Source organism: Melanerpes formicivorus, unplaced genomic scaffold (assembly GCF_026170545.1).
Source record: "Melanerpes formicivorus ecotype bairdi unplaced genomic scaffold, bMelFor1.0.p_v2 SCAF_63, whole genome shotgun sequence".
Taxonomy (NCBI): Eukaryota; Metazoa; Chordata; class Aves; order Piciformes; family Picidae; genus Melanerpes; species Melanerpes formicivorus.
In genome coordinates, this window is record NW_027142415.1 from 2,891,514 (window position 1) to 2,917,473 (window position 25,960).

The 25,960-nt window shown below is 42.6% G+C and overlaps 1 protein-coding gene across 1 annotated transcript in view; it reads left to right on the forward strand.

Moving 5' to 3' along the window:
• Positions 1–24,986, forward strand: part of CLVS2 (clavesin 2) — a 66,718-nt gene extending 41,732 nt beyond the window's left edge. Inside the window, exons 3-5 of the mRNA XM_068162330.1 lie at positions 7,175–7,285; positions 11,251–11,471; positions 15,922–24,986. Coding sequence (XP_068018431.1) covers positions 7,175–7,285; positions 11,251–11,471; positions 15,922–16,009 — 420 coding nt within the window. The 3' untranslated portion in view covers positions 16,010–24,986. The remainder of the gene's footprint in view (positions 1–7,174; positions 7,286–11,250; positions 11,472–15,921) is intronic.
• The last annotated feature ends 974 nt before the right edge of the window (positions 24,987–25,960 follow it).

Genomic DNA, 25,960 nt, shown 5'->3' on the forward strand with positions numbered 1-25,960 from the left:
AGCCAAATTTTGCCACCATTGAAACCTCAAAATGTCTTTGAATCCAAGCCTCAAAGAGCTTTAACACAGAGGGACAGAGGTGGATTCTCCTGTTACAGACAACCTGAATCATAGCATCCATCTCAAATGAGTTGGGTTGCCTATTTCCTCCAAACTTGTTGTTTGATGATTCAAAGCTGTATGCTACTTCCCAGTCTAGCTGTATTCATGGTAAGCTGCATCTCATTTGTGTGGGTGTCCTTGGGTTGCAGTCTGGGAGCAAGACCTGGGTTCCCTTTCCTGATGTAGAAGGCAGTGGCGCTTGGTTCCTTTTGGTAATTCAGCTCCTGGAGTACTAAGGAAGTGAAATATTCCTTCTAATCAGAGCCTTTTCTTTCTGTGATTTTCTGTGGTTTCCTCTTTAGCATACTGAAAATTAGGTCTAGTCATGCCACATCTTGCATCAGACAGAATGCTTTAGTGTCTTTTTAGTAGGGCTTTCCATTATGAAAATACTATTTTGATTCATCATCACAATTATTTTTCTCTAGTCCCTGAGTGCTTGGTTTTTTGGAATAGCTGGAGGAGCCCTGAATTTATTGTTTTCTGGAATAATTCTTAAGTAACATTTAAGATGTTAATAATCTAATATGCTGTCTTTGAACTTGTGATTTTTGTTAGGTACAATTTTCACAGCTGTTGACTCTGTAGCCTCTTGTTGCCTGCAGATGCTACGGCCTGAACTCATCACAGCGCTAAAGCAAACCCTTAAGTGAAGTGTGAGTGCGTTCATTATATTTGTCTAGACAGTCCTTTGAAGGATGCCTCTAGACTGGCCACAAAACCAATTTCTCTGCCCTTTAGGACAGCACAAACTCTCTAACAAGACCCAAGAGCCTGTATGACCAAACACTCATGCAGTGCTAGTATGTGGCAAAGCACATCCAGACATGATTTTTACAAGTGATGTGCAGCACACTTGTGAACCCTGGGGTGGCTGGGCTGCCAATGCACCTTTAGGCATACAGTGGTCCCAGAAGCTTCTTAGACTACACCTCAAAGAGCTGTGCAAACAGACTTGACTCCAGTACTGATTTCAGCTGGTTGGACTAATTATTTACAAGTAGATTTCAGAAGTTTACATTTAAACTCAAGGAAGAGCCAAGGAATGGAGAATGCTGGGAGCTTTAAGAAGTTCTTTAACTTTTCATGTTTGATGGCAATGAAAAATGTGGGTAATTTATATTACCTTTATTTTCTGACACCAAGAAGACTTACACTGATTCTCAGTAGGAATTTGGCACTTTTCTCTCTTAGGTACTGTTGAAAATGCCATGCACTGGTTTTATTGTGGTTATATGTGCTGTGAGTGTTTCTGCTGGCCACAGCAGCAAGCAGAAACCCTCTACAAAGCCCTGAGGGTTTTCTCAGATGGTGACCAAGCCCAGAGCAGGTGGGATGTGGTGCCCATGAAGTAGAAACTTGGCTTCTTAGCTGATGGCAGTAGCAGGCAACAGCAACTGGGTCCTTGGAGAGGAAGCCTGTGGAGGTAGGTTGTATGAATTAATGTGTGGCAGAGAGGAAAAAGTATTAGGCTGTGAGTGAGCAGAACCATGCTATCAGAGATGTGAACTCAGTGAGGTAGTTTGCTTGGGATCATTCTCCAGCATTGGCTTATAAACCTTAGAGGGGAGGTCAGCTGGTGCCTTGCACTGGTAGTCTCCCAGTCCTGCAAATGTCAGTGAGCTCTGCCTCTTGCTTGGCAACCCACTCTCGATTGTCACATGTAAGCCCCATCAGATTCATTACTTTTGCAGTCAAATGCACAGTGCACTTCATGGCTGATCTCCATTTCTTACTGTTTTCTGGCATGGGATTCCTTTCACTTAGAATTCCTGTGATTCATGGGTTACAGGCTTTTCTGCTCAAGTGCAATATGTCTGCAGAGGCAGTTGTGACTGCCACCACGCTTGTGACTCAATCTACATAAAACCCCCTAAGAATCAGTGATTTGGAAGAAATTTCTACCTGCTGTTTGTGTGGGATGGCCATCTGTCTGGCAAATCCCCATGTGGAAGTCAGATATGTCTGAGAAGAGCCAGAAAGCCTTCAGACACCTGTTTCTCCAGCAGCTGTAGTTGCTTATTCCACCTTCTCTATTTGCTCACCAGGTGCTGTCAAGACTAAGTTTTGGACCAGCAGTTTTGGTCAGCAGTTTTTTAGTTCTAGTTCCAGCACTGCAGGATCCTTCTGAACAAATCATCCTTTCTCTTTCTGGGCCCAAGTTTTTTGGGGGGTCCTAACTGCACCTATGGAACTGCTCCTGAATTTGGGCACCTCAGTCCACTCACTTCTCTGGTCAGTTCTGGGAAATGCCTTTAGAACTGCTGAAAATCACTGAGACAGATGGTCTCTTAATATCAAATGGCATCTTGTCATTGAAGATCACTCCACATATATTCATGATCCTCCATGTAAATGGTTTCCAAAATATAAAAAAAAAAAAAAAGGGAAAAAAAAAGGGGGAAAAAAAAGGGAAAGAAAAAAAAGGGAAATAAAAGAAGAAAAAAGGAGAAAAAAAGAAAAGAGGAATCATAGAAACAATAAGGTTGGAAAAGACCTCAAAGATCATCAAGTCCAACCTGTCCCTCAAGACCTCAAGCCTACTAGACCATGGCACCAAGTACCACATCCAATCCCCTCTTGAACACCTCCAGGGATGCTGATTCCACCACCCCCCTGGGCAGCACATTCCAATGGCTAACAACTCTCTCTCTGAAGAACTTTCTCCTCACCTCGAGCCTAAACTTCCCCTGGCACAGCTTGAGACTGTGTCCTCTTGTTCTGGTGCTGGTTGCCTGGGAGAAGAGACCAACCCCTTCCTGGCCACAACCTCCCTTCAGGTAGTTGTAGAGAGCAAGAAGGTCTCCCCTGAACTTCCTCTTCTCCAGGCTAAACAATCCCAGTTCCCTCAGCCTCTCCTCATAGTGCTTGTGCTTGAGGCCTCTCACCAGCATCCTCGCCCTTCTCTGGACACGTTCAAGAGTCTCAAGAATTGTCAAAGTCATACTTTCTAAAACTACTCTTTTACTCTTTTTATTTGCTAGAAAATTATCTTTACATATTGAGAAGTCATCCATTCTGAGCCCACAGTAGAGTACAAATAGTTTGGCTGTCTGCTCTGAATCTCTGTGTTCATGGCTGTCTGCCTGTTGAGATCCTCTCATTCACAGATTGTGCTCAGTTTCTGTGCGAGACATTTTTAGAGCGATGAAGAACAAACCTTTCATAGCTTGTGTAAATTTTGGGGCACTTGTATTCATTTAAAATCTTATAAACTCATGCAAGAAGGCTTGCAGGCTGGTTTGCTTTGCTGTCTTCCACGGTTCCTACACTATAAAAAGCGTTTGACCCTCATGAGGTTTAACACAGTTGCCATTCCAGAGTTAACTCTGGAGATACCACAGAATCACAGTATGGTGGGGATTGGACGGGACCTCTGGAATCCAATAGAATAGAAATAGGAATAGAATAGAATAGAATAGAATAGAATAGAATAGAATAGAATAGAATAGAATAGAATAGAATAGAATAGAATAGAATAGAATAGAATAGAATGGAATGGAATGGAATGGAATGGAATGGAATAGAATAGACCAGGTTGGAAAAGACCTTCAAGATCATCATGTCCAACCTATCATCCAACACCATCTAATCAACTAAACCATGACACCAAGCACTCCATCCAGTTTCCTCCTAGACACCTCCAGTGATGGCGACTCCACCACCTCCCTAAGCAGCTCATTCCAATGGGCAATCACTCTCTCTATGAAGAATTTCTTCCTAACATCCAGTCTGAACCTCCCCTGGCACAGCTTGAGACTGTGTCCTCTTGTTCTGGTGCTGGTTGCCTGGGAGAAGAGACCAGCACCCACCTGGCTACAACCTCCCTTCAGGTAGTTGTAGAGAGCAATAAGGTCTCCCCTGAGCCTCCTCCTCCTCTCCAAGCTAAGCAACCCCAGCTCCCTCAGCCTCTCCTCATAGGGCTTGTGCTCCAAACCCCTCACCATCTTTGTGCCCTTCTCTGGACATGTTCCAGCAAGTCAACATCTTTCCTAAACTGAGGGGCCCAGAACTGGACACAGCACTCAAGGTGTGGCCTAACCAGTGCTGAGTACAGGGCAGAATGACCTCCCTGCTCCTGCTGGCCACACTGTTCCTGATGCAGGCCAGGATGCCATTGGCCTTCTTGGCTGCCTGGGCACACTGCTGGCTCATGTTCAGCCTGCTGTCAACCAGCACCCCCAGGTCCCTTTCTGCCTGGCAGCTCTCAGCCACTCTGACCCCAGCCTGTAGCACTGCATGGGGTTGTTGTGGCCAATGTGTAGAATCCAGATCATGTGTAGATCATCTAGTCCAACCCCTCTCCTAAAGCAGGTTCACCTAAGAGCATTTGGCACGGGAATGTGTGCAGGCAGGTTTTGAAAGTCTCCAGACAAGGAGACTTAAAGACATCTCAGCATATGAAAGACATTTCTTCAGAGACATTGAGGTGCAACCAGCAAAAGATACCTTTGCTGTTTTGTGCATGGTGCACAGCATGCTGCACCAGACCTGCAGCCAGGATAAACTGCAGATGAATGGTATCTCCTGCTACTAAAGGTTAAGGTGTCACCCAGTTATTTATTCTTCCTAATGGATTCATTGGATTGCTGTGATAGGGACATAATTTACTACCTTTTGTACAGCGGAGGCTGTGTTCTCATAATGGTGTGTGTGGATTTATGATATTGAAGAGAGTGAATTGCATGTCAGATTATCAAGCATCCTGCTTGACATTTAGGCAGTGCTGACAGAAACTGGGCATTTAGCAAGATGAGGCTTCTGTAGTGCAATATTTCAGCAGGATTGTTTTATTTCAGGGCTCTTGTTAATCAGGTGTTTGGAGAAACTCTGTGAAATAGACTCTCAATTGCAGTGTCTGTGGCCAGCTGGGTGTTAGTGGGGAGTTGTAGCTGTCATTCTCCCTGTAGATTATTGTTAAGGCATTGCCTCTTGGATGGAAAGGATTTCATCTGGTAATCCACCAGGTTGTTGCAATTTGGAGGCAGGTGGCTGTCTGACGTAAAGACCTGCCTGATTAGGACTGCCTGCCAGTGTTTGAATGGTAGTTACGAAAGGAGCAAGTGACCTCTTCAGGCTTCATAATTGCCACAGGTCTGCAGACGTTCACAGAGCTAAGGAGGCTGCTTGGCACGTGCACTTTCTCCAAGTATATTCCTGTCTGAAACATTTTATAAAAGATTTCCTTCCTACAGTCCCTGCTTGCTTTATCTGACAGTCCTGGATTAGTTGATAGAGCTTACCATTTTCTCTCAGCTGTTGTTTTATTGTGTGCTCTCCATGACCTAAAATCAATATTCTTCGAATGGTGCTTTGCAGATTATCTCTTGTCTGCTGGGTGCTTCTCTCTGGCCTGTTGTTTTTTCTCCAGAGAAGGCAAAACATGTCTATGTGCACAGAGTGCCCCACCTAACCTTTTGAACCTCTGATCCCACATCAATTTACAAGCCTGTTGCACCTCTTGTTTCCTTGCTCGGTGTTGTAACTATGACACGGGGGACAGCAGCAGCTTACTGCATTGTTTGTGTGTGTATGCCCAACCAGGCAAAGACAAAATGAGGACAAATGATGAATATAGCAATAGTATTCCAGGACAAAGTGCCTGCCTCTTCAAACTGCCAAGTCTTCTGGCATAGTCTCTTGACTGAGACATTGAAAAATGCAGATCAGAATCTTTGCTATTGAGTCGTCTGCCCCTTGTGTTTTTCAGCAACTGGAAAAGAGAAGTCATTGCTTCAATGCAGATATGCTGTCCTTACATTTAAGGTCCCAGAAGGTCCCTGACTATGTGACAAGAATTACTCTCATGGATATTACATTACAGTTTATGCTTAATGTTTAATGCATTCTTAGTTCTGTGAAATATGGATAATATTGGAGACATCTTGAATAGCAGTTTAAATTTACGCTTTCTTTTAAAGGTGGAAACAAGAGGGACATTTCGAGTGCTTTCCAGTGACACTAGAGGACTTGAGATGGTTGAAGTGAAAAATGAGTAAAATCTGTAGAAGTGGGGAGAAGAAAAAAAATTATATTACATAGAGGGATTGCGGGCAAACGATGTGGAGTGGAATGGAATGGAATGGAATAGAATGGAATGGAATGGAATGGAATGGAATGGAATGGAATAGAATAGAATAGAATAGAATAGAATAGAATAGAATAGAATAGAATAGAATAGACCAGACCAGGTTGGAAAAGACCTTTGAGATCATCGAGTCCAACCTATCACCCAACACCATCTAATCAACTAAACCATGACAATAAGTGGCTCATTCAGTCTCTTCTTAAACACCTCCAGTGATGGTGACTTCATCACTTCCCTGGGCAGCACATTCCAATGGCCAATCTCCCTTTCTGTGAAGAACTTCTTCCTAACATCCAGCCTAAACCTCCCCTGGCATAGCTTGAGACTGTGTCCTCTTGTTCTGGTGTTGGTTGCCTGGGAGAAGAGACCAGCACCCGCCTGGCTACAACCTCCCTTCAGGTAGTTGTAGAGAGCAATAAGGTCTCCTCTGAGCCTCCTCTTCTCCAAGCTAAATGACCCCAGCTCCCTCAGCCTCTCCTCATAGGGCTTGTGCTCCAAACCCAGCACCAGCCTTGTTGCCCTTCTCTGGACACGTTCCAGCAAGTCAACCTCTTTCCTAACCTGAGGGTCCCAGAACTGGACACAGCACTCAAGGTGTGGCCTAACCAGTACTGACTACAGGGGAAGAATGACCTCCCTGCTCCTGCTGGCCACACTATTCCTGTGTAAAGCTTTTCTGGAGGTTAGGAATGCCATGCCTTCACTTGAATACTATAGCTGCCTGAGCACGCTTCATCATCACTCTGCGCAGGGTGTGTTGCTGTTCGGCCTGGAAGGTTGGATCTCAGCTGAGGGGATAGAGTTTTGAAGACTCTTTCTTCTTATTTAAGGTTTATTATTAAAATGAAAGCATTCAGCTTATGGGGTTAAAAAAAAGATAATGAAAAAGCCCTAAGATAATGAAAAAGCCCTAATGATTTGATGTGTGTGCAACTTGTGTTATGAGCCAGCTGACGTCGTGTCTCTCTGTTTTGTGACACACAGGACAGTTTTCCAGCGCGGTTTGGAGGAATACACTTCGTCAATCAGCCGTGGTACATCCATGCCCTCTACACAGTTATTCGTCCCTTCCTAAAGGAGAAGACACGAAAAAGGGTACTCTGAAGTTTAATTGTCCATTCCCTGGCAGCTGTAGCTAGCAGATGAATCATTCTCTAGTAAAGTAGATACACACAAGCCCTCAGCTTGTTACTGATGGAAGCTATTAAAATCCATCTGCGTGTAAAGAGCATCTTTAACTGGTTTGGAGACTTGCACAGTCTTATCCTTTAAGGGCACAGTCAAGCAGTGCACTTAAGTGTCTTTTAAAATGCAAACATATGCCTTCTCTTGGGTTATATAAAAAAAATATTGCCAGCATTACAGTTCCTATTAAGATTCCATTCAATTTAATTCTATTTAGTTTCACTTAGAATTATTTGTGTCCTTTAAGAACAGGGGTAACCAGTGCAACATCCTTTCCTAGTGTGATTTCCTTGACATTAACCAAAAAGAAATGGCTGGCATATAGTAGTTTGCAAATCCTGATTTGAATGAAAGCCAGTGAAAGGAATTTTCTCTGTGTGTATTTGTGCATACCACACAGGCAGCCTCTGAGATGTTGCTGAATTTGCAGCATTTGCATCAGTGCAACTAAATTAGAGCTTGGTGGTGATAGGACATAGACTGATATTATTTCTGTAGCAGGAGCTTTGTCATCAGCATCACATAGAGTCATAGAATCATAGCATGGTCTGGGTTGGAAGGGACCTCTGAAGGTCATCTAGTCCAACCCCCTCTGCAGTAAGCAGGGGCATCCTCAACTGCATCAGGCAAAAAGGAGCTACCAAGAATGTGATGATCTCTTTTTATGTTGTTTTAATTTTATTAATGGGATCAGCTCTTTAAGCAACTCTCTATTTGCTCTCCTCAAACGTAGTCCACAAGGCCACAGTGGTCCATGGTATTTAACTGTTTTTTTTCACTGACTGGTTCTGCTTGAGCTGCCTCTGCTATTCACTGATTTTGAACTATAGATCACAAAGCCTTTTATGTAATATCTGTTATAAATATGCAAATGAAACCCCATTTTTCAGGATTCAGTTGCACTCTGTTGACTACAGCTTCAACAAAGACCGTTACAGGGCCAGATATGTTTGAGGCCTTTTTAAGTCAAATGTTTTGCACTCATAACCAGGAGGTAAAGTACAGCTCATGGGCAATGTTACAGCATTAAAAATAAGTGAGTAGGCAGTTGAACAGGAGTACTTATGAGTTAAGCAGGTACATTCTGTAGACAGCTGAATCATTGTCTAATGTTTTCCAAGACACTGCCTTTTTACAGCTGGCTTTTTTCAAGGCAGACTGTCCCTAAGAAATAGTCAGGTGGTTAAATATGGATTTAGAGGCCAAAATGTAAGTGTCAAAATGTGGAAGTTATGCCCAGCATATAGAATGTTAAAATCAGCTTTAAAGAAAAAACATATGAATGATTGTGGCAAAAACAACAACCCATAAACTCAACAGAATTCTCTTCAGGGGTTTATCAGGTTTGTTATTTACCTGTTGTGCTTATCTTGAATTATTTTGTGGTGTTGGTTGTTTCTTCTTTAAATATACCTAGTAGCTTTGCAGCTGATAACTATGTTCAGATAACTGTAGTACTAGACATAGAGAAGTACAATTGCCAAGAAGTGAAACATTCAGCTGGAAAGATGCCATAAACCAAATTACTTTAATGTATTTGTTCTTTCACACAAGGATAAATCCCTTTCTGAGGCGGAAGAACGTTGCTGGGTTTGCGTGGTTGTACGAAGCTTCCCATCTCCATAGCTGACTGGAAGATGGGCTGAAATGCAAGACAAGCATATATTTGGTCTTGCTGTCCTTTCTGTCTTTTGAGATTAACTCTTTAAACCATGCTAGAGATACAGATGTCCAGGGAAGTCCCTGCAAGGTGAAGGGGAATGTGAATTGGCGTCTGCCTGTGCTGCCCTGTGGTGAACAGGCAACAGCTGTTGGGAGGCATCATCCCACCTTGCCTTCTTGGCTGCTTCTGTGCTAGTCAATTAAAAAGAGTTGGGCACTGCCCACTCCAACTGTTTAGTTGTACAGACACTTTCTGGCAGGGCACTGGCTGCTGCCAGCTGGTGCTTAGATATTGCCCAGGAACAATCTGGGGGTGGGATGGCCCAGTGAGCAGTATGGATGAGGTGAGCTTGTTCTGGAGATGAAAGGAGTTTAACCATATGGATATGAACTGTACACTTGCTCCTAGTCCCACAAGGACAAATTCTGGCCCACTTTATTTGTTAGTCTAGACTAGACTTGCTGTGAGCTGTCTGTGTAGCTGTACCCAGGAGCAGGCGTTTCCACCCGGTGGAAAGTCTGCAGGTCCCTAGTGCCACAGAATCATTAAGGTTAGAAATGATCTCCAAGATAATGAAGTTCAACTGTATCTGGAGGAGAATGCTGTCCCAGTCCAGAGGTGCTCTGTTTCTACTGCTCATTGGTCAGACATTCACAGAATCACCAAGGTTGGAAAAGACCTCAAAGATCATCAAGTCCAACCTGTCACCCAAGACCTCATGACTAAACCATGGCACCAAGTGCCACATCTAATCCTCTCTTGAACACCTCCAGGGATTGTGACTCCACCACCTCCCTGGGCAGCACATTCCAATGGCTAGCAACTCTCTCAGTGAAGAACTATCTCCTCACCTCCAGCCTAAACTTCTCCTGGCACAGCTTGAGACTATGTCCTCTTGTTCTGGTGCTGGTTGCCTGGGAGAAGAGACCAACCCCCTTCTGGCTATAACCACCCTTCAGGTAGTTGTAGAGAACAATAAGGTCTCCCCAGAGCCTCCTCTTCTCTAGGCTCAGCTCCTTCAGCCTCTCCTCGCAGGGCTGTGCTCGAGGCCTCTCCCCAGCCTCATTGCCCTTCTCTGGACCTGTTCAAGTGTCTCAATGTCCTTCTTAAACTGAGGGGCCCGAGAAACAATAGGGTTAAACATAAACACAAATGCACATATCATATTAAAAGAGATAGATAAGAATGTAAATAAGCTCTGAAAATAAATCTGCCAAAACACTGACAGAAAATATCAAATAGTCCCTCAGCCATTCCCTCATTGTTGTCACAGAAAGGGTTTTACTATGATTACTTACTTCATATATTGCCAAGTACAGATGGTATTTACTAGTACCAGAATATTAAGGAAGAAAATCTTTACAGTAGAGTTTTCATTTTTCATTACATTGCAATATTTATCTTCTTTATAGAACTCATGGCTGGATGATGAAAGTCAATACATATTTCTCAGTGTGTATAGTGAATATTAATGTTACTTATTTATGCTCTTGATTTATTTATTTCATTCACAGGATTAAGGAGAGCAGATAACAGGAGATAGGCAGTCTGTCTAGCTAACCTTCAGTCCACCTAGTTACCAGACATAATTTCTTACCTTCCTTAGGCCCTTTGTCCTGCAAAGATCATTCATGCTTTAATCACTTTGTAGGTTTATGAACATGCTTTATGACCGTGCTTAAGGCAGAGGTGATGTGTGCCTTGGTGGCCATCTCCATTAGACCAACATCACAGAGTCACAGAATCAACCAGGTTGGAAAAGACCTCAGAGGTCATCAAGTCCAACCTACTACCTAATACCTAACACCTCATGGCAACTAAACCATGGCTCCAAGTGCCACATGCAGTCCTTTTTTGAACACCTCCAGGGATGGTGACTCCATCACCTCCCTGGGCAGCACATTCCAGTATCCAATTCCTCTTTCTGTGAAGAACTTTCTCCTCACCTCCAGTCTAAACCTCCCCATGTACAGCTTGAGGCTGTGTCCTCTTGTTCTGGTGCTAGTTGCCTAGGAGATGAGACCAACCCCCACTTGTCTACAGCCTCCTTTCAGGTAGTTATAAAGAGCAATAAGGTCTCCCCAGAGCAATAAGGTCTCCCCATAACCAGAATATTGAAACTGTACCATATGCTGCAATAAATGATGATGTAATTTGGGCTTTGATGATTTTTATGATACCACTTTGTTTTTCCCTGCATGTGTGCATATAGATATTCCTGCATGGTAATAACCTCAACAGCCTGCATCAACTAATACACCCTGAGATCCTGCCATCAGAGTTTGGAGGAATGTTGCCCCCCTATGACATGGGGACGTGGGCAAGAACACTGCTTGACCATGAATATGATGATGACAGTGAATGCAATGTGGACTCCTACAACACTCCAGCAAAGGATATAGAAAAGGATCTCTCTCCCAAATCCATGAAAAGGTGGGTTAAAGGTACTGTGATCTTCTGGTATTGCAACAGATTAATATTTACCTTCCTCCTCTTATATGAAGCTGCAGGTAGTTCACAGAATCACAGAATCACCAAGGTTGGAAGAGACCTCAAAGATCATCAAGTCCAACCTGTCACCACAGACCTCATGGCTAAACCACTGCACCAAGTGCCACATCCCATCCCCTCTTGAACACCTCCAGGGAGTTCTCTCAGTTCATTATATAGGAAGACCTTTTTTTATTACTACCTTAAGAAGATCACTTGACTATAGAGCATGGTGTTGACTGCTACATGTGTGAGTTGTGAGCTGAACTCAGCTAATTATTTCTACAGAGCCATACAGGTATTGTATATAGGATCCCAGTCCAGCCTCTCTTTCAGGAGGGTAAACTGGGGAGCCATTATCCAGCTGGGTGCTGATGACAACTTTCATCATAGCCCCGTGCCTGGTACCCACCAGTCTCTAGATGGACAGACATTTGCAGCATCTGAATTGTCAGTCACAGTGACTACACACAATATGAGAAAAGGTAATGAGGAAAACCGGGACACAAATCAGTGCCAACTGTTTTACTCCAGTCTGGTAAACATCCTACCATTCTGCTACTCTGTTTGAGGAGATAAAGTAAAATTACTCTGTAATAAAATGAAGAATAGGAAGGGTTATTGACCTCTCCAGTGACAATGGAAGCAGTGAGGTGATTTCACCTGGGAGGTCCAGCCTGGTCCAATCATACCAGGGCAGTAGAAGAGAAAGGGGAGGGGTTACAGCAGGGTGATGGCAAAGGTTGAGCAGGGCTGCAAAATTCAGAGAACAGCTCATAAGGGGTTGGCCTAGCAATGAATCAGAAGAAAACCAACAGGGCAGAAACCAATATGTAAAGTCATTAAAATTAAGTCAGAATATGCTAAGCTAAAAATTCAGTCTCAGGAGGTGATACTTGATACGAAAGGAAAATGACTCTGGAAGCAGATCAAACAGGATAAAATATTTTCAGACTCCTTATCCAGGAAGTTTTGGCTGAAAAATGTTGTATAGACTGGGGAGGACACTGAGGTTTGAAAGGGAGATTTATTTTGGGAAAGAGAGAAGGGACTACAGGAGATTGCCATAGGAATAGAAGAAAAGGGCACTGAAAGGGGAAGGGGCAAGAGATTAGATGGGAGTCAGCTAGGATAAGAAGCTAAAATGGTACTAAAGCCATATGGCAAAGATGCAGTTAGCAGAAGTAGTGGAGGAAATGGGACAGGAAGTAGCCAGAGGAAAGGGAAAGTGAGCAATACATTTATATATGATTTTTACCTAATACAAGAATTATGAGACAGTAGAGAAGCTGTCTTGCTAAGACAGGTGGAATTTAGGAGCTGAAATGCAGGAGGCTTAGTGTTGCAAAAATGAAGACACGAGAGGGGATAGCTTCATCCACAGATACAGCAAAAAACCCATGAAAAGACCCTTGGGAGCAGACCTTTCCAGGCTATCCTTGGCAAGCACATTATTAAATGGAAAAGCAGTAGCTTGACCACATTCTCAATCCTTTTCTGCAGAATTTTTATTCTCATTCAAATTGTGCTTGAAAAATCCTTCATGCAGAATTGCACCCCAGTGAAAACTTCAAATTGACATTCTTTGTCTGGATTAGCTGACACAGTATGAGATATACTGCAGAAAATATGTGTCTACATAATACTGAGCTGGAATTTCCTCATCTCCTTGGCATTCTTTTTTTCAGTTAGCACGTCTACAGCACCTGCTGGAGTCCTCCTTCCTTGCTGTTGGATACAAAAAGTACTAAGTAGACTGACTGTGCTAGTACCAAATAGAAGGGAGTGGTAGCAAGATGGACAGAAAGTCCTAGGCTTTGATGTATTAAGTGCCCAGATTGTGTTAGAACAGAAATAGAAAAGTGAAGAGACAAACCAGATAAGATCTTACTTCATTAAAAGTTAAATATAACTTAAATTCTGCACCTGATGGATTCTTTATCTCAGCTTAAAGCCACACTCAGTTTGGTATATTAGTGCAGAAGAAGAACTTTAATGTATAAAACCCCATGACAGTAAGTCAATGAGAAGTGCTTAACTTCTCAGAGAGCCTAGCAGATCTCCTACCATCATCTTGTTTAATTTGGCTTGCCATTTTAAAATCAGTTTATTGCTCTGAAAGAATATCTTTCTTAAACCAAAATCCTGCTGAGGATTCATTTCTTTGTTGCCCATCTTCACTCACATATGAACCAGTGATGTTCCTATGGATCTCCTTGAACTTCTGGGTGACCTCTGCTTGACAGGAGGGTGAGGAGGGTGGTGGAGGTAAGGAGGTAATGCACAGACCTTTGGGGTGGCACCATTGCAGCTGTCTCAGCAGTCATCTTTAGCTTGTGGCTGTGTCCAGCCAGAGTTCTCATGGCTGAGGCAGACAGCTGGAGACCTGCATGCTCTTTTCATCTAACCCTGCAGGGCAAATGGCTGGGTTGATAAACTTTGCAGAGTATCTGTGTGGCTGGGTTGATAAACTTTGCAGAGTATCTGTGTGTGGCTTTGATTCCTCACCTCTGCAGTGAGGATTTGTAGTACAACTGTGTCCCATTGGGGTTTGGTTGGTTGGTGGTTATTTTGTTGGTTTGGTGGGTTTTTTTGTTTGGTTGGTGTTTTGTTTTGTTTTGTTCTTGTGAGAATTTATTCAGTAATGTCTGTAAACTTATTTGGGAGATGGAGGTAGAAGGTGCTACAGACTTACACAAATGTTTTTCCTTTGACATACCTTCATTCATGAATTACTGCTGGATGAAATGAAACATGACAGCAAATGTTGATTTAGAACCGAATGAAAACTATTTCTCCTTCCTCTTCAAGGCATTTAGGCTCCTGAGCTTGAAAGCCATAGATCAGGATTTATGCAGTTCCATTTTCACATCTGCCTTGGCATCAAGGATTTAGGAGGCCCTTGGAATTTATGGCCAGTACTGCCTCACTGGGAATTTGAGGCCAGGTTTGCAGCCTTTCCAGCTCCCCTTCAGCTCCCCACACAAGGAACTGGAAACCTTGGCTGCTCAAACATTGGCAGCTGAGGAAGAGGCTCAGTTTACTATTAGTGCTTGCATTCAACTGGGAATCCTTTGAAGTTATTACATTTCCACAGCACTTTTTTATCTTGATGAACTGGATTTTCTGGGAGTGCAGCTTCCCACTAGCAAATTTTCAACCAGCTTTGCATTGGCACAGTACCTTGTAAAGATTTCTGAAAAGCATTTTGAATTCAGTGGCTCAGCTTTCTGCCTGAGGAGCTGACCAGCATTCTCAATGAGGGTTATTGTATAGTTTTAATTAATATTTTTTAAAAGTATGTTTGTTACAAGAGAGGCCATCAGAAATGTAAAGTTAATGTTCTTGGGTTTAGCATTAGTAAGGGAATGGGGTAAGTGCTATTACAAAACGTCCTTGAGTTTAATGTTTTCCACTAAGGTTTTAATTCAGATGTTTTTCCTTGTGCTTTTGGAAGTTTTCTTCAGATTTTTTGAGCAAGACCAAAGTGTCTTCTGCCATCAGCCTCATTCATTGATTTCAGTGGATGATGCCAGTTTATGGGTGAGCAACTGACTCTGTATGGTTACCTGAGGTCAGATCAGCACTCATGAAGAGTTTTGTTTGTGCTGTAGCCCCCCACGCTGACAATACCAATGTTCTATTTCTCTGATGAATCATAGAATCCATAAGGTTGGAAAAGACCTCAAAGATCATCAAGTCCAACCTGTCACCCAAGACCTCATGAATACTAAACCATGGCACCAAGTGCCATGTCCAATCCCCTCTTGAACAGAGAACCTGGACAGATTTTACTATCTTCACTGAATTTGCCCTTTCCATCCTTCTCTGATCTGTTTAGTTTTGCTGATGAATGAGTTTGATAGATGTGTCCTCTGCTCCAGAAACCCTGATGGGCATGACAGGATTCCCTAGGGTTTGCTTAGGATCTCACACTTGCCTGTAAGTACTGTTCAGGAAAGGAGCAACTTGTGCTTCCAGCTGACACATGCCACTAATAGCAGTGTGCCTTTAGCCAGCCAAGTGGCTGAATTGTACCTCCTTTGACAGCCCAGTGCCATATAACCATCTAGAGATGGTCAGTGTTTAAGTCAGTAGAAAAGACAGCTTAGTTTATCCTCTGTTGTGTGCAGAGCTGTTCACTATTCCACTGAAGTGCCACTTTATTCCATCTTTTTCTCCTGTATCCAGAAACCAGCACTGAGCCCTTCAAAGCCATGTAGTCACTCCCTGAAGGTATTTTCTGACCATTTGCAATGATCACATGCTTAGGTAATGCTGTAGCATTAGTTTTAATCCCTGTGAGAAATTAAAATGAACAGAAGCAAGCTGAGGTTTACCAGCATTTTGTCTTGATCTCGAAATGTCAAGTGAACATGTTATCCCTCTGCAGGTCTCAGTCAGTTGTGGATCCTGGGGTGCTGAAACGCATGGATAAGAACGAGGAAGAGAACATGCAGCCTTTGCTTTCACTTGACTAACAGCTCCTGAGCACTGGACATGAACTGAGGTGGAAGGCACTGCCTCACAGCTGCAAGCAAGCTATTGGGAAAGAGTGTGCCAGCTGGAATCCTATTTACTCAACGTTAATGTAGCATAATGGCAGCAGGTTTCACTATTCCACCGGGATGCTGGATGGCCTTGGGTGAAAAAGAAGAGGAGAGGGGGGGAAAAAAAAAAAAAGGAAAGAAAAAAACAAAAAAGGAAAATAAACATAAAATAAAAACCTAAAGAGGAATCAATAATTTATTCTGTAAGTGCCAACTTGTTTGTAAATACAATATAATCCTCCAGTTTGACTTTGTAAGTTATGGTAAACAAATGCTATGGAAATCAGTGACTGTCCAATATGTCAGTGAAATGCACCAGAAAGGAGAGAAGAAAACGTGTACACACACACACAGACAGATACTGGACAGAGAAAAATATCAAAGCCAATTAAACATTGTCCTTCTCATAGGAAGCCATATTGCAGCTAGCATCCTGACTGCTGGTTTGTTTTCTCTCTGCAATGCTCATGTAGTGTGGAAGGATAAAGAGGGAATCTAAGACCGTGGAGATCCTGTAATCGGTTGAATATTTCCTAACTGTAGGAATTGATTTTCCTGAAACAAAACAAAACCTTGTGGCTTAGGAATGTGATTTGGCATAAACCATGTAGCATTGTGGAAAAAACAAAAGATCTCAGATGAACTGGAACCAACTCTTTGACAGCTTTGCTGTTGGGCTGTATGGATCTGTGAGGTTTCTTCCTTAACTTTTCATTTACAGTTTGCAGGTAACCTGGCTTGTTACCCTGATCTGGGTGTTGTAATGTGGGACACCTTGGAGTTACTTCTCTTGCAGTTTGGGTGCATGGCAAGAATTATTTTGAGAACTCTGTTCTCCCTTGGAATGGGAAAACAGTCCTCCAAATACAGCATAGTGACTGGAATTTGAAGGTAAACCCTGGCAGCAGAGGTTAAAAGTTAATTGCTGAATCCTGTGTACTGGGAGTCTGGACACACATATATATTTTTACCAATTTCTGGCTAGTATATGAGGTGACATTGTCAGACCAGTATATTTAATTGAAGGTTTATACAAGAAATCATACCTATTCAATGTACTTAGATATATTATAGATTGTATATTGAGACAACATCACTATTAATATAGTAAAACTTTCCATAGAACAGCAGCATCCCACTCCAAGCAAGGATTACTATTAATCAGTTGTAGCCAAACATCTCAGCCTATGTGTTTAGGACACTTTTGTTTTGGTTGTAGTGTAACTGTATATATTGAATATGTGCCATAATAGAGAAACACATTTTACCTCAAAAGGACAACAGGTTTTGCTAGGGATTGGGTAGATCAGCTGAAATGCAGGGGCTGTGTCATCTTTCTGTGCTGATTGATGCTGATGTTGAGTGCAGCCTGTTGTATGCTGGGTCAAGAATGTCATTTCTTTTAGGGCTTAACTCTGCAATCAGAGTGAGAAGACACAGGGTGCCCACCAAGATATTGGGATAGAGGTATTGTAAGAGCATGTCTGGGTAATGCAGATATTAGGTGAGCATATACTGACCACAGGGGAGGAGATGGCTCACAGCAACTCCATCTCCCAAGCGCCAGAGTTTAAAGCATTTATTCCAATACTTCAATGATCACTGAAGTTTCAAAGTCACCACGTGTGGGTAATCTCTTCTCCTTGCAAACTGTATGATTGAGTAGGCTGGGATGAGTTAAGAGAGAGCAGAGAGTGTAATCGTGGAAGTGTGTCATCTCAGAGTTTAGCTGTAACTCCTCTGGTGGCAGCTTTGGTGTTTCTCAGGGCTGAGACAACCCTGTCTCTTCCAGCATCACCCTTGATTAGCCCAGGCAGCACACAGATAAAGCTCTCCTACTTCTCAGTTCAGTAGCAGTGCAGAGAAATGGTGTGTGCCCCAGCATGCCATCGCATTGCAGGAGCTTGTCTGAGCAAGCCATCGCCTTTCTGCTCTCCTGTTTTCATGATACGTGTTATGAAATGCAAAGAGAAAAGATACGGAGCTTGAACATCTCTTCAGTCTGTCCTACAAGTTTTCAGCAGTAGAAGCTGTTGTAATTCTGCTTCTCTGGTTTGAGAGACTTGAAAAACTGGTGAATTTGTAGACACTGTTTTAGTCACTTCTGGTTTTCACCTACCTTGTAGCACCATGCTGGATAGGTGAGGCGTGTCTCTAGAGTTTGCATATGTGCCATATGTGAAGTATGTTGTATATGCCCACACTCATGGTTAGTAGAATAGCAGATTGCTGTCTCTCTGGTTTTTTATATCCTTATCAGATAAAACTCTTTAACATCAGTAAAAATATTCTCCTTGTAAGGGCTTTGGAGTTCACTCAGTATTTTGTATGTATGCAAGCACAGTGGTGATCAAAATCTTCATGGTTACTTACATGGGCCAAACCCTGGTGTAAACCAGCATGATGCTGATTTTGGGGTACACCAGCAGCCTGGTCAGAAAATGCAAATGCCTCTTACATTCCCACAGAGCATCTGTGTAGGACAGTGTATCTGCTCAACTGTATGAGGCTTAGTGTTTGTTTGGAAGCTTGTAAGTTTGCTTTGTTTGTAAATCCTTTATTTGTGTAACTTATGTAATGTCTTCTGATGCCTGATTTCAGCTTCAAATTAAGGAGTATTAATGCATTCTTTCCAGAGAGTGAAAGTAGGATGCATTATAATTTTATGTAACTGGAACAAAACTTAACTTTTTTTTTTTTCAGTAAGATCCTCACTGTTAAAAGAGTTGGGCAGCAGATCTTCATGGCTGCAGCTTTTAGTGAGCTGAAGGAAATTCCGGCAGTGGTGCAGCTGCAGTTGTGACATTGGATAAAACTATGAAAATGAGTAAGAACAACAATTATCCTTGACATGCTCTCAGTATTCTTTGAAGGCATTTCTCTTTTACACATCAGGGCACACAAAGGGTTCCCACCTTTCCCTTGCTTCTTGTAGGAAAATCTTTCTAGGCAGGTCAATTTTTAATAGCTTCAATTTGGACTGAATACTTTTTCTTCCAATCTTTATTGTCACTGAGGAACTGATGCCTCATTTTTATAGCAGAATCAAAGTGCTGAAAAGAAGTTTCAAATGCTTGGGAGGAATTCCTCTTAATTTCTTCCCTTTGTTTTATACTGGGTAGCATAAACCTTGTTGTAATTATGCATGCTGATATGCATATATATATATCCTGCAATATGAGGAACTTAGTGGAAAAATTGAATGCACCTGTCCAAACAACTAAGTGGGGGGAAAAAAGGAGATAAAGAAAGTGTAGAAATGAATAGTTTCAGGCATTTGGCACTATCTATCCCCTTATGTGATGCCTCTTCCATAAAGCACATGTTTAAAAATACATTGGAAAACTCAATGGAAACTTCCATGCCCAAAGCCTTCCTCCTGTAATCAGAGTTTTGTCAATAGCCTCTTGGCTTTCTAAAGACAGGTAAACCGGCCCACTAAGCTCCAACGAAACCACAGCCTCCTGATAGTTATTAGTTGTAAAATAGCTTTAAGCTGGCTTTACAGAAGTGTAAATTTACTGTATAGCATATTTTAAAAGATGTTTTGCACTCTGCTATGCCTAGTTGCAAAGAGGTATTTGTAGAGACAGAAAGAAACTTAAAATGGAACTTACAGGAATTAGGACTACAGGGGACCTCAAGGGGTCGTTGCTATGTGGAAGAGCAGATTTGCTTTAATGTCTCTTAAAGAACTGTGTTAGCTCAGTACCTTGCATGGAATGCTCTTTGTATTACTGAATCGCAGCCACAGCAAAGCCTAAGAACATTACCTGACAAAATTGTAACTTGGCAATATTTTGTTCATGACTTTTCTTCTTTACCTGTTCTGTTTGGGAAATTAAAATGTTTGCCATGTGTCATAAGAACTGCTGTTTAGAATGACCTGGGAAACACTTTGCAATAAGCTTTGGTCACGTCCCTGTTACTGTGCTGTTTCTGTTCTTTTCAGCATATGTAGTCATCAAGAGTTTTGATAAAGTCCAAGTTTGAAAGAGCATGGAAGAGAGAAAAATCAAAAATCAGGTCTCAGGGTTTTGTTTAGAACACTAAAATAGGATTTGGAGTTGGGGGGAGGTGGGCTGAATTTGGGTTTGATAATCAAGGTTGTAGCCAGGTGGGGGTTGGTCTCTTCTCCCAGGCAACCAGCACCAGAATGAGAGGACACAGTCTCAAGCTGCACCAGGGGAGGTTTAGGCTGGGTGTTAGGAAAAAGTTCTTCACAGCAAGAGTGATTGGCCGTTGGAATGTGCTGCCCAGGGAGGTGGTGGAGTCACCACCACTGGAGGTGTTTAGGAAGAGACTGGATGGGGCGCTTGGTGCCATGGTTTAGTTGATTAGATAGTGTTGGATGATAGGTTGGACTCGATGATCTTGAAGGTCTTTTCCAACCTGGTTAATTCTATTCTATTCTATTCTATTCTATTCTATTCTATTCTATTCTATTCTATTCTATTCTATTCTATTCTATTCTATTCTATTCTATTCTATTCTATTCTATTCTATTCTATTCTATTCTATTCTATTCTATTCTATTCTATTCTCCATTCCATTCTACTCTACTCTACTCTACTCTACTCTACTCTACTCTACTCTACTCTACTCTACTCTGTTCTGTTCTGTTCTGTTCTAATTTGCCTGTAGGGCATGTTCAGCATCAGGTATCAGGACAAATTTGGACGACAAATACTAATGTGAAAGGCAAAAGCAAAGGTCTCAAAGAATTATACTGACAAATCACTTCATTGTGTGATTAGCTGTGTCATGTCCTTCAAAAGAAAGGAATTTTTCAAGTAGCTTGTGAGCATATATTTGTGGTGCTGAGAGCAGGTCTTTAGTCCATGAAATCTGAAGCACGCTGTAAAATCAAGAAAATAAGTGATCTCGTTCCTCAGGTAGCAACCAGAGACACAGCCAGCTGGAGACATGAAAACCTCAATGGAAAACATGCACATTGTGTTTTATGTCTGGCAGAAGTGACACTGATCACTAACTCTGGCTTGAACTGCAGGAGTGAAAAATGTGCCCCTTGTTTCATGTGAGAAGAATGTTTGTTTGTTGATTCCAGTCATGCTTAGTGGCTTTAGAACCCCGCTGAAATGATTTGCCGCAAGACTTCTACAAAGCAGAGGTCTTCTGCTCTCCTGGGGAGTTAAAGCTGAATATACATTTTACCATCACCACTGAGGCAATGGTAAAAAAAAAAAGGAGTATGTCCCCAAATGAAATGCCTTTCTTCCCTTTATAATTGATGGGGGAAAGGTAATTTACTCTGAAGACTACCAAAAGGAAGTCTTGGCTGCCCAGTAGGGAATTCTGGACTTGGTCAGGGAGAATCTCTTTTTGAGGGCCTTGAAACATAATTGTTTTCCATTAACTCTCGAGGGAACATTGGTATTTTAGTTAGAAGCAGATGAAAAGTGCAAGCCAGGTAGAGAGGACCCACATCCTGTATTGCTCTGTAACCTTGAACGATCCTGTGGCAAGGGTCTATATTTAGCACAGTGGCTTGGGTATGCTCTTCAGTCTGCATTTCAGCTTTCAGTTGTGTGGGAATTTTTTCCTATCAGCTTTTGGGATCTTATTTTGTTCCCCCCTGGATATGGGTCTGTTGCCAGAAACCAGCCTTGACCCTTGGAAGATTGCACAATTGACAAAGTGATTTGGTTGATTGAAAATAACAACTTGTAGTATGCTGGGCAGTGGTGGAGTTGAAATATAGGTCACAAGCTCCTACTACTTCATCATTCATCCTTCAATGTTTTGTGTGTGTAAACTGTTTTGATTCATAATGGCCACGTCAGGCTCGTATGAAGTGAGTTTAATAAGAAAGAATAAAAGGAGGGAGGTCAAAATCTGCAGTGAGTTCAGAATTTCTGCAGTGAGTTCAAACTCTGAGTTGATGGTACTGCTGTGGAATCCAAATAGAAAGGAAGCACTACAGCCAGGCAAAACAGAGAGGTTCCAAGCTTCTGGTATTTCCTTATGGCACACATTTATTAATTTGGGGTTTTTTTTTGGTGAAAACATGGCCTAAGTAGTTTGTCTATGGGGACTGGCAGAGTCAGCCAGCTCTGCTGCTCCTGAGTTGGTCACTTACACCAAGTCCTGCCTAATATAGGTGGGACAAAGCTTGCTTTTACTGTTGGCAGAGACCAGAGACTTGGCATATCTGTCCGTTTGCAGCAGAGAAATCTTGGGGGTTAATCAGGATTTGTACTTGAAACTGAAACGCTGCTGTGGTTCCTTAAAGAGGCTGTCGCATCAGCAGCAGCACACAGCAGTGCCTAAAGGCAGGCATCTCAAATCAGATCCCTCGGTTAATAAAAATTTAAGGGCAGAAAAAAGCAAGGGGAAAGATAATAGGAGATGATAAAACACAGTAATTGAAATGAAAAACAGAAGCAAGCCTGCAGTGGAAAACCATATGAATGGCAAAAAATCATACGAGTGAACTTGCATTAACTTGCAAGAAGTGAATAGGAATCTTGTGTCCTCCATCTAGATTCTAAGCAGAGTTCCCGTTTTTTCCCATGACCTACCTTGTATGGCCGTGGTGGAATTTCCTAAATCATTGGAAAAAGCTTGTGTGACCATGTGAAATTGTAGGTGCAGTAGCAGAGCTTGAGAACATGGTTTAACGGATTGGTGCATGCCGCCAGATCCTCACCTGGAGAGGGGCCCCAGCATGACTCAGAGCTGGTACCTGAAGCAATATGTGGAATGCTTTGTCCTGCCTGGCTGAAGAAGTCATACAGAGAGAGGAGGACAGGTGTCCCACACCTGTAAGGAAAGGTGACCTGTGGAGAAAACAGCAGCAGGGAGTTGCAGTGACTTGAGAAGTCATTTTAATACAATGATGAGAAGCTTTCACTTGCTCTGTAACTTGAGAGGGAACTTAAAACCCCAGCACACATGTGTTGTTAGGGAGGAGAGAGAACATCTTTCTCCCTTTCCAACACAATCTCTTGATGTATTTAAACCTCATGTGTGTGCCAACCTCTGCAGCTGCTCTTTCCACAGTGGCTCTTGGGATCTGGGTGTCATGTGGCATGATAAACAAAAATCCCCTGTAAAGCCAGTGTTCATCAGCCTGTCCACAGGAAGGCAAAGGAGTTCTGCAAAGCCCTGCTGTGGAGACAGTTTTGTGGGAGAATTCAGGGCTTGCTCAGGAAAAAGCCAGCCCTGCCCTGCCATCAATTTCAGCGCCTACTCTGTGTAGAAGGCGGTGAGTAAGAGGTGTGGGCATCCCCTCTGTGCACCTCAATGTCTTGTGCTAATGATGCAGCCTTCGGGCTGGGTAGCTGGTGACCTATGTCCTGTGTCTTTAAACAGTGCTGCTGGTGATGTTAATCGTAGCCATTAGTCACCCAGAGTGGAGATGATTTAAAGGAAACTGACAACTTTAAGCATGCCACTTAACTGTCTAAAAAATATGAAATTGGTGATTGTTACAAGGAATGCTTAAAATTAGGATAACTTAAAAGAGTTTCAGGGTTTGGTTGCATTGTATCTTTGATGGGACTTGGTGTCTAATCTTTTCCCTTTAAATACGGTTTTCCCTGAGGGTCGTTTGCATGTTTCAGGCATCAGAGGGAGAAGGAATTAAGTAATAGAAAATGTGATTCTGAGGCTATGAGTATGTTCAGAAGGGCACATATGAATACCTGACACTGTCTGAAAAAATATACAGTTTTGCAGTTGTGTTTCACTTGACAGTAATGTCTCTTTGAAATTGTTTGGGTCTCTAGCTGCCTATGGACTGTTGTGTGAAATGTGTCCTACAAAACTTCCCCAGCGCTGCAACCTTTCCTCTCCTATCCCCTTGCATTCAGTAACATCTTGTCTTCTGTATATACTTTATTCTATGAATAAGTGGAGAAAACTGGAAAGAACCCCAACACCCTGATACTCTGCAGACTAGACCTTGAGGATCACTGCTTTAAATATTTCCCTCACACAAATCTCTGGGAACAGGGTGAAATGGAAACCGGGAGAAACAGCTGACCTCATCGTAGAGGAGCACAAAAAAGGAGTCTGCAGAGGTGCAGGCAGTCATCAGAGACAGCTCTTGTGGTGTGTCATGTTACCTTCCCCTGGCTGTTAATTACCACTCTTCAGGTAGGGACTTCTGCCCCAACACTTTAAGCAACAGCAGATTATGGAAGCACTCCTGCCACAGTGAAGATTTGGGCCAAACACTAACTCTGTTGAGTCTACATCCATGCAAGCGTAAAAGCACTCATGTCATCTGTTAATGCAAGTCTGTTACAAGAGAAATGATTAACAGCTAGTCGTGGCAACACCTAAAATGGCTAGATTGGCAATCAGTGCCTTAAGGCTCTCACCATCTGTAGTACTTGCATAGCAGTAACCACTGAATGCATTTTGTCCCCCCCCACATGCAGCTATCTTACTGTTGGAGCCTTAAGGAAAATGCTACAGCACCGTATCAAAACCCCAAACATTCAATTACAGGAGTAATTTGCAAACAGTGCTTGTATCCTCAGGATTAAATTTGTTTGTTTGTTTCTCAGTTGAGTACTGTTAGGACTCAGGGGGTCTGAGATTTGTAAAGCCAGGACAAGTCTACCAATCGTGTTCTCTCTGTGTATAGTTTCAGTAACTACTCTCTTTTCGCAACGCCTCGTCAGTTTGCCTTTTATTCTTGGACCTAGCTAAGATGGTTCCTTTTGGCCTGTTGTATTCCAACCTGAAAAACCCCAAACACCCGAAGATTAAACCACTTTGTGAAACATGTCGCTCTTTCTATTGTATATTTAACTATCATCAGTTCTCTGTGATCAATGGGCTGGTTTTTGGAGAGTGCTACTACTTTAAGTCATTGCTGGTTGCTGAGGAAGAATGACATTCTGTTAAATAAAATATGACCCAATGGAAATTAAAATACAGATATATTTTTGTGTTTGTACTTGGGAGTGTTTGTCTGCCTTGCTTGTGCTGAAACACATGTGGAGGACATAGTTGAGTTGGATGGGCTGCCCTTGATTTTTATCAAAGCTTTGAAAGAGAATTGTGTAGTAACTGGAGTGGTATATCAGCATGTAAGTTACTTTCTGGTAACAGTGAACTCCTCTTTCCACCCAGCAGTAAGCTTTAGAGAGCTAACATGTTTACAGTGCCCATTGTGAGCTGTCACAGGTTGTGAATGTCTTCACAGATGAAGATCATGCCGAGCTGCAGCACAAGAAAAGCTCATTTGCCCCTCAAAGGCATTTCCTACTCCCTTGCCTCTTAGCTTCTACTGCGCTGCGTTCCTGGTATCACAGAATCACAGAATGGTGGGGATTGGAAGGGACCTCTGGAGATCACCTAGTCCAAGTGCCCTGCCAGAGCAGGTTCACCTAGATCAGGTTGCACATAAATGTATCCAGGCAATTTTTTGAGAGTCTTCAGAGATGGAGACTCCACAACCTCCCTGGGCAGCCTGTTCCAGTGCTCCATCACCCTGTTGTTTAGATATTCATGTTTGTGCCTGTTACCCCTTGTCTTGTCACTGGGCACCACTGAATGAAGACTGGCCACATCCTCCTGACACCCATCCTTTAATTATTGATAAACATTGATAAGATCCTCCTTCAGTCTTCTCCAGGCCAAAAAGCCCTGAGTCCCTTGGACTTTCTTCATAAGGAAGATGTTCTAGACCCCTAATCATCTTTTTAACCCTTTGCTGTACCCTCTCAAGCAGTTCCCTGTAAATGATCTCACATTCAATGACTTTTCTTTTGATACCACATCAGGGAGAAGTTACAACCACTCTCCATTTGTACATTGCCAAGGTGCTTTGCCCTAAAATAATGTGATCCCAGTGTGTGTGTGTGAGAGACTCCTGCTTGGTCCCCCCTGCCTCTCATCCTGGAG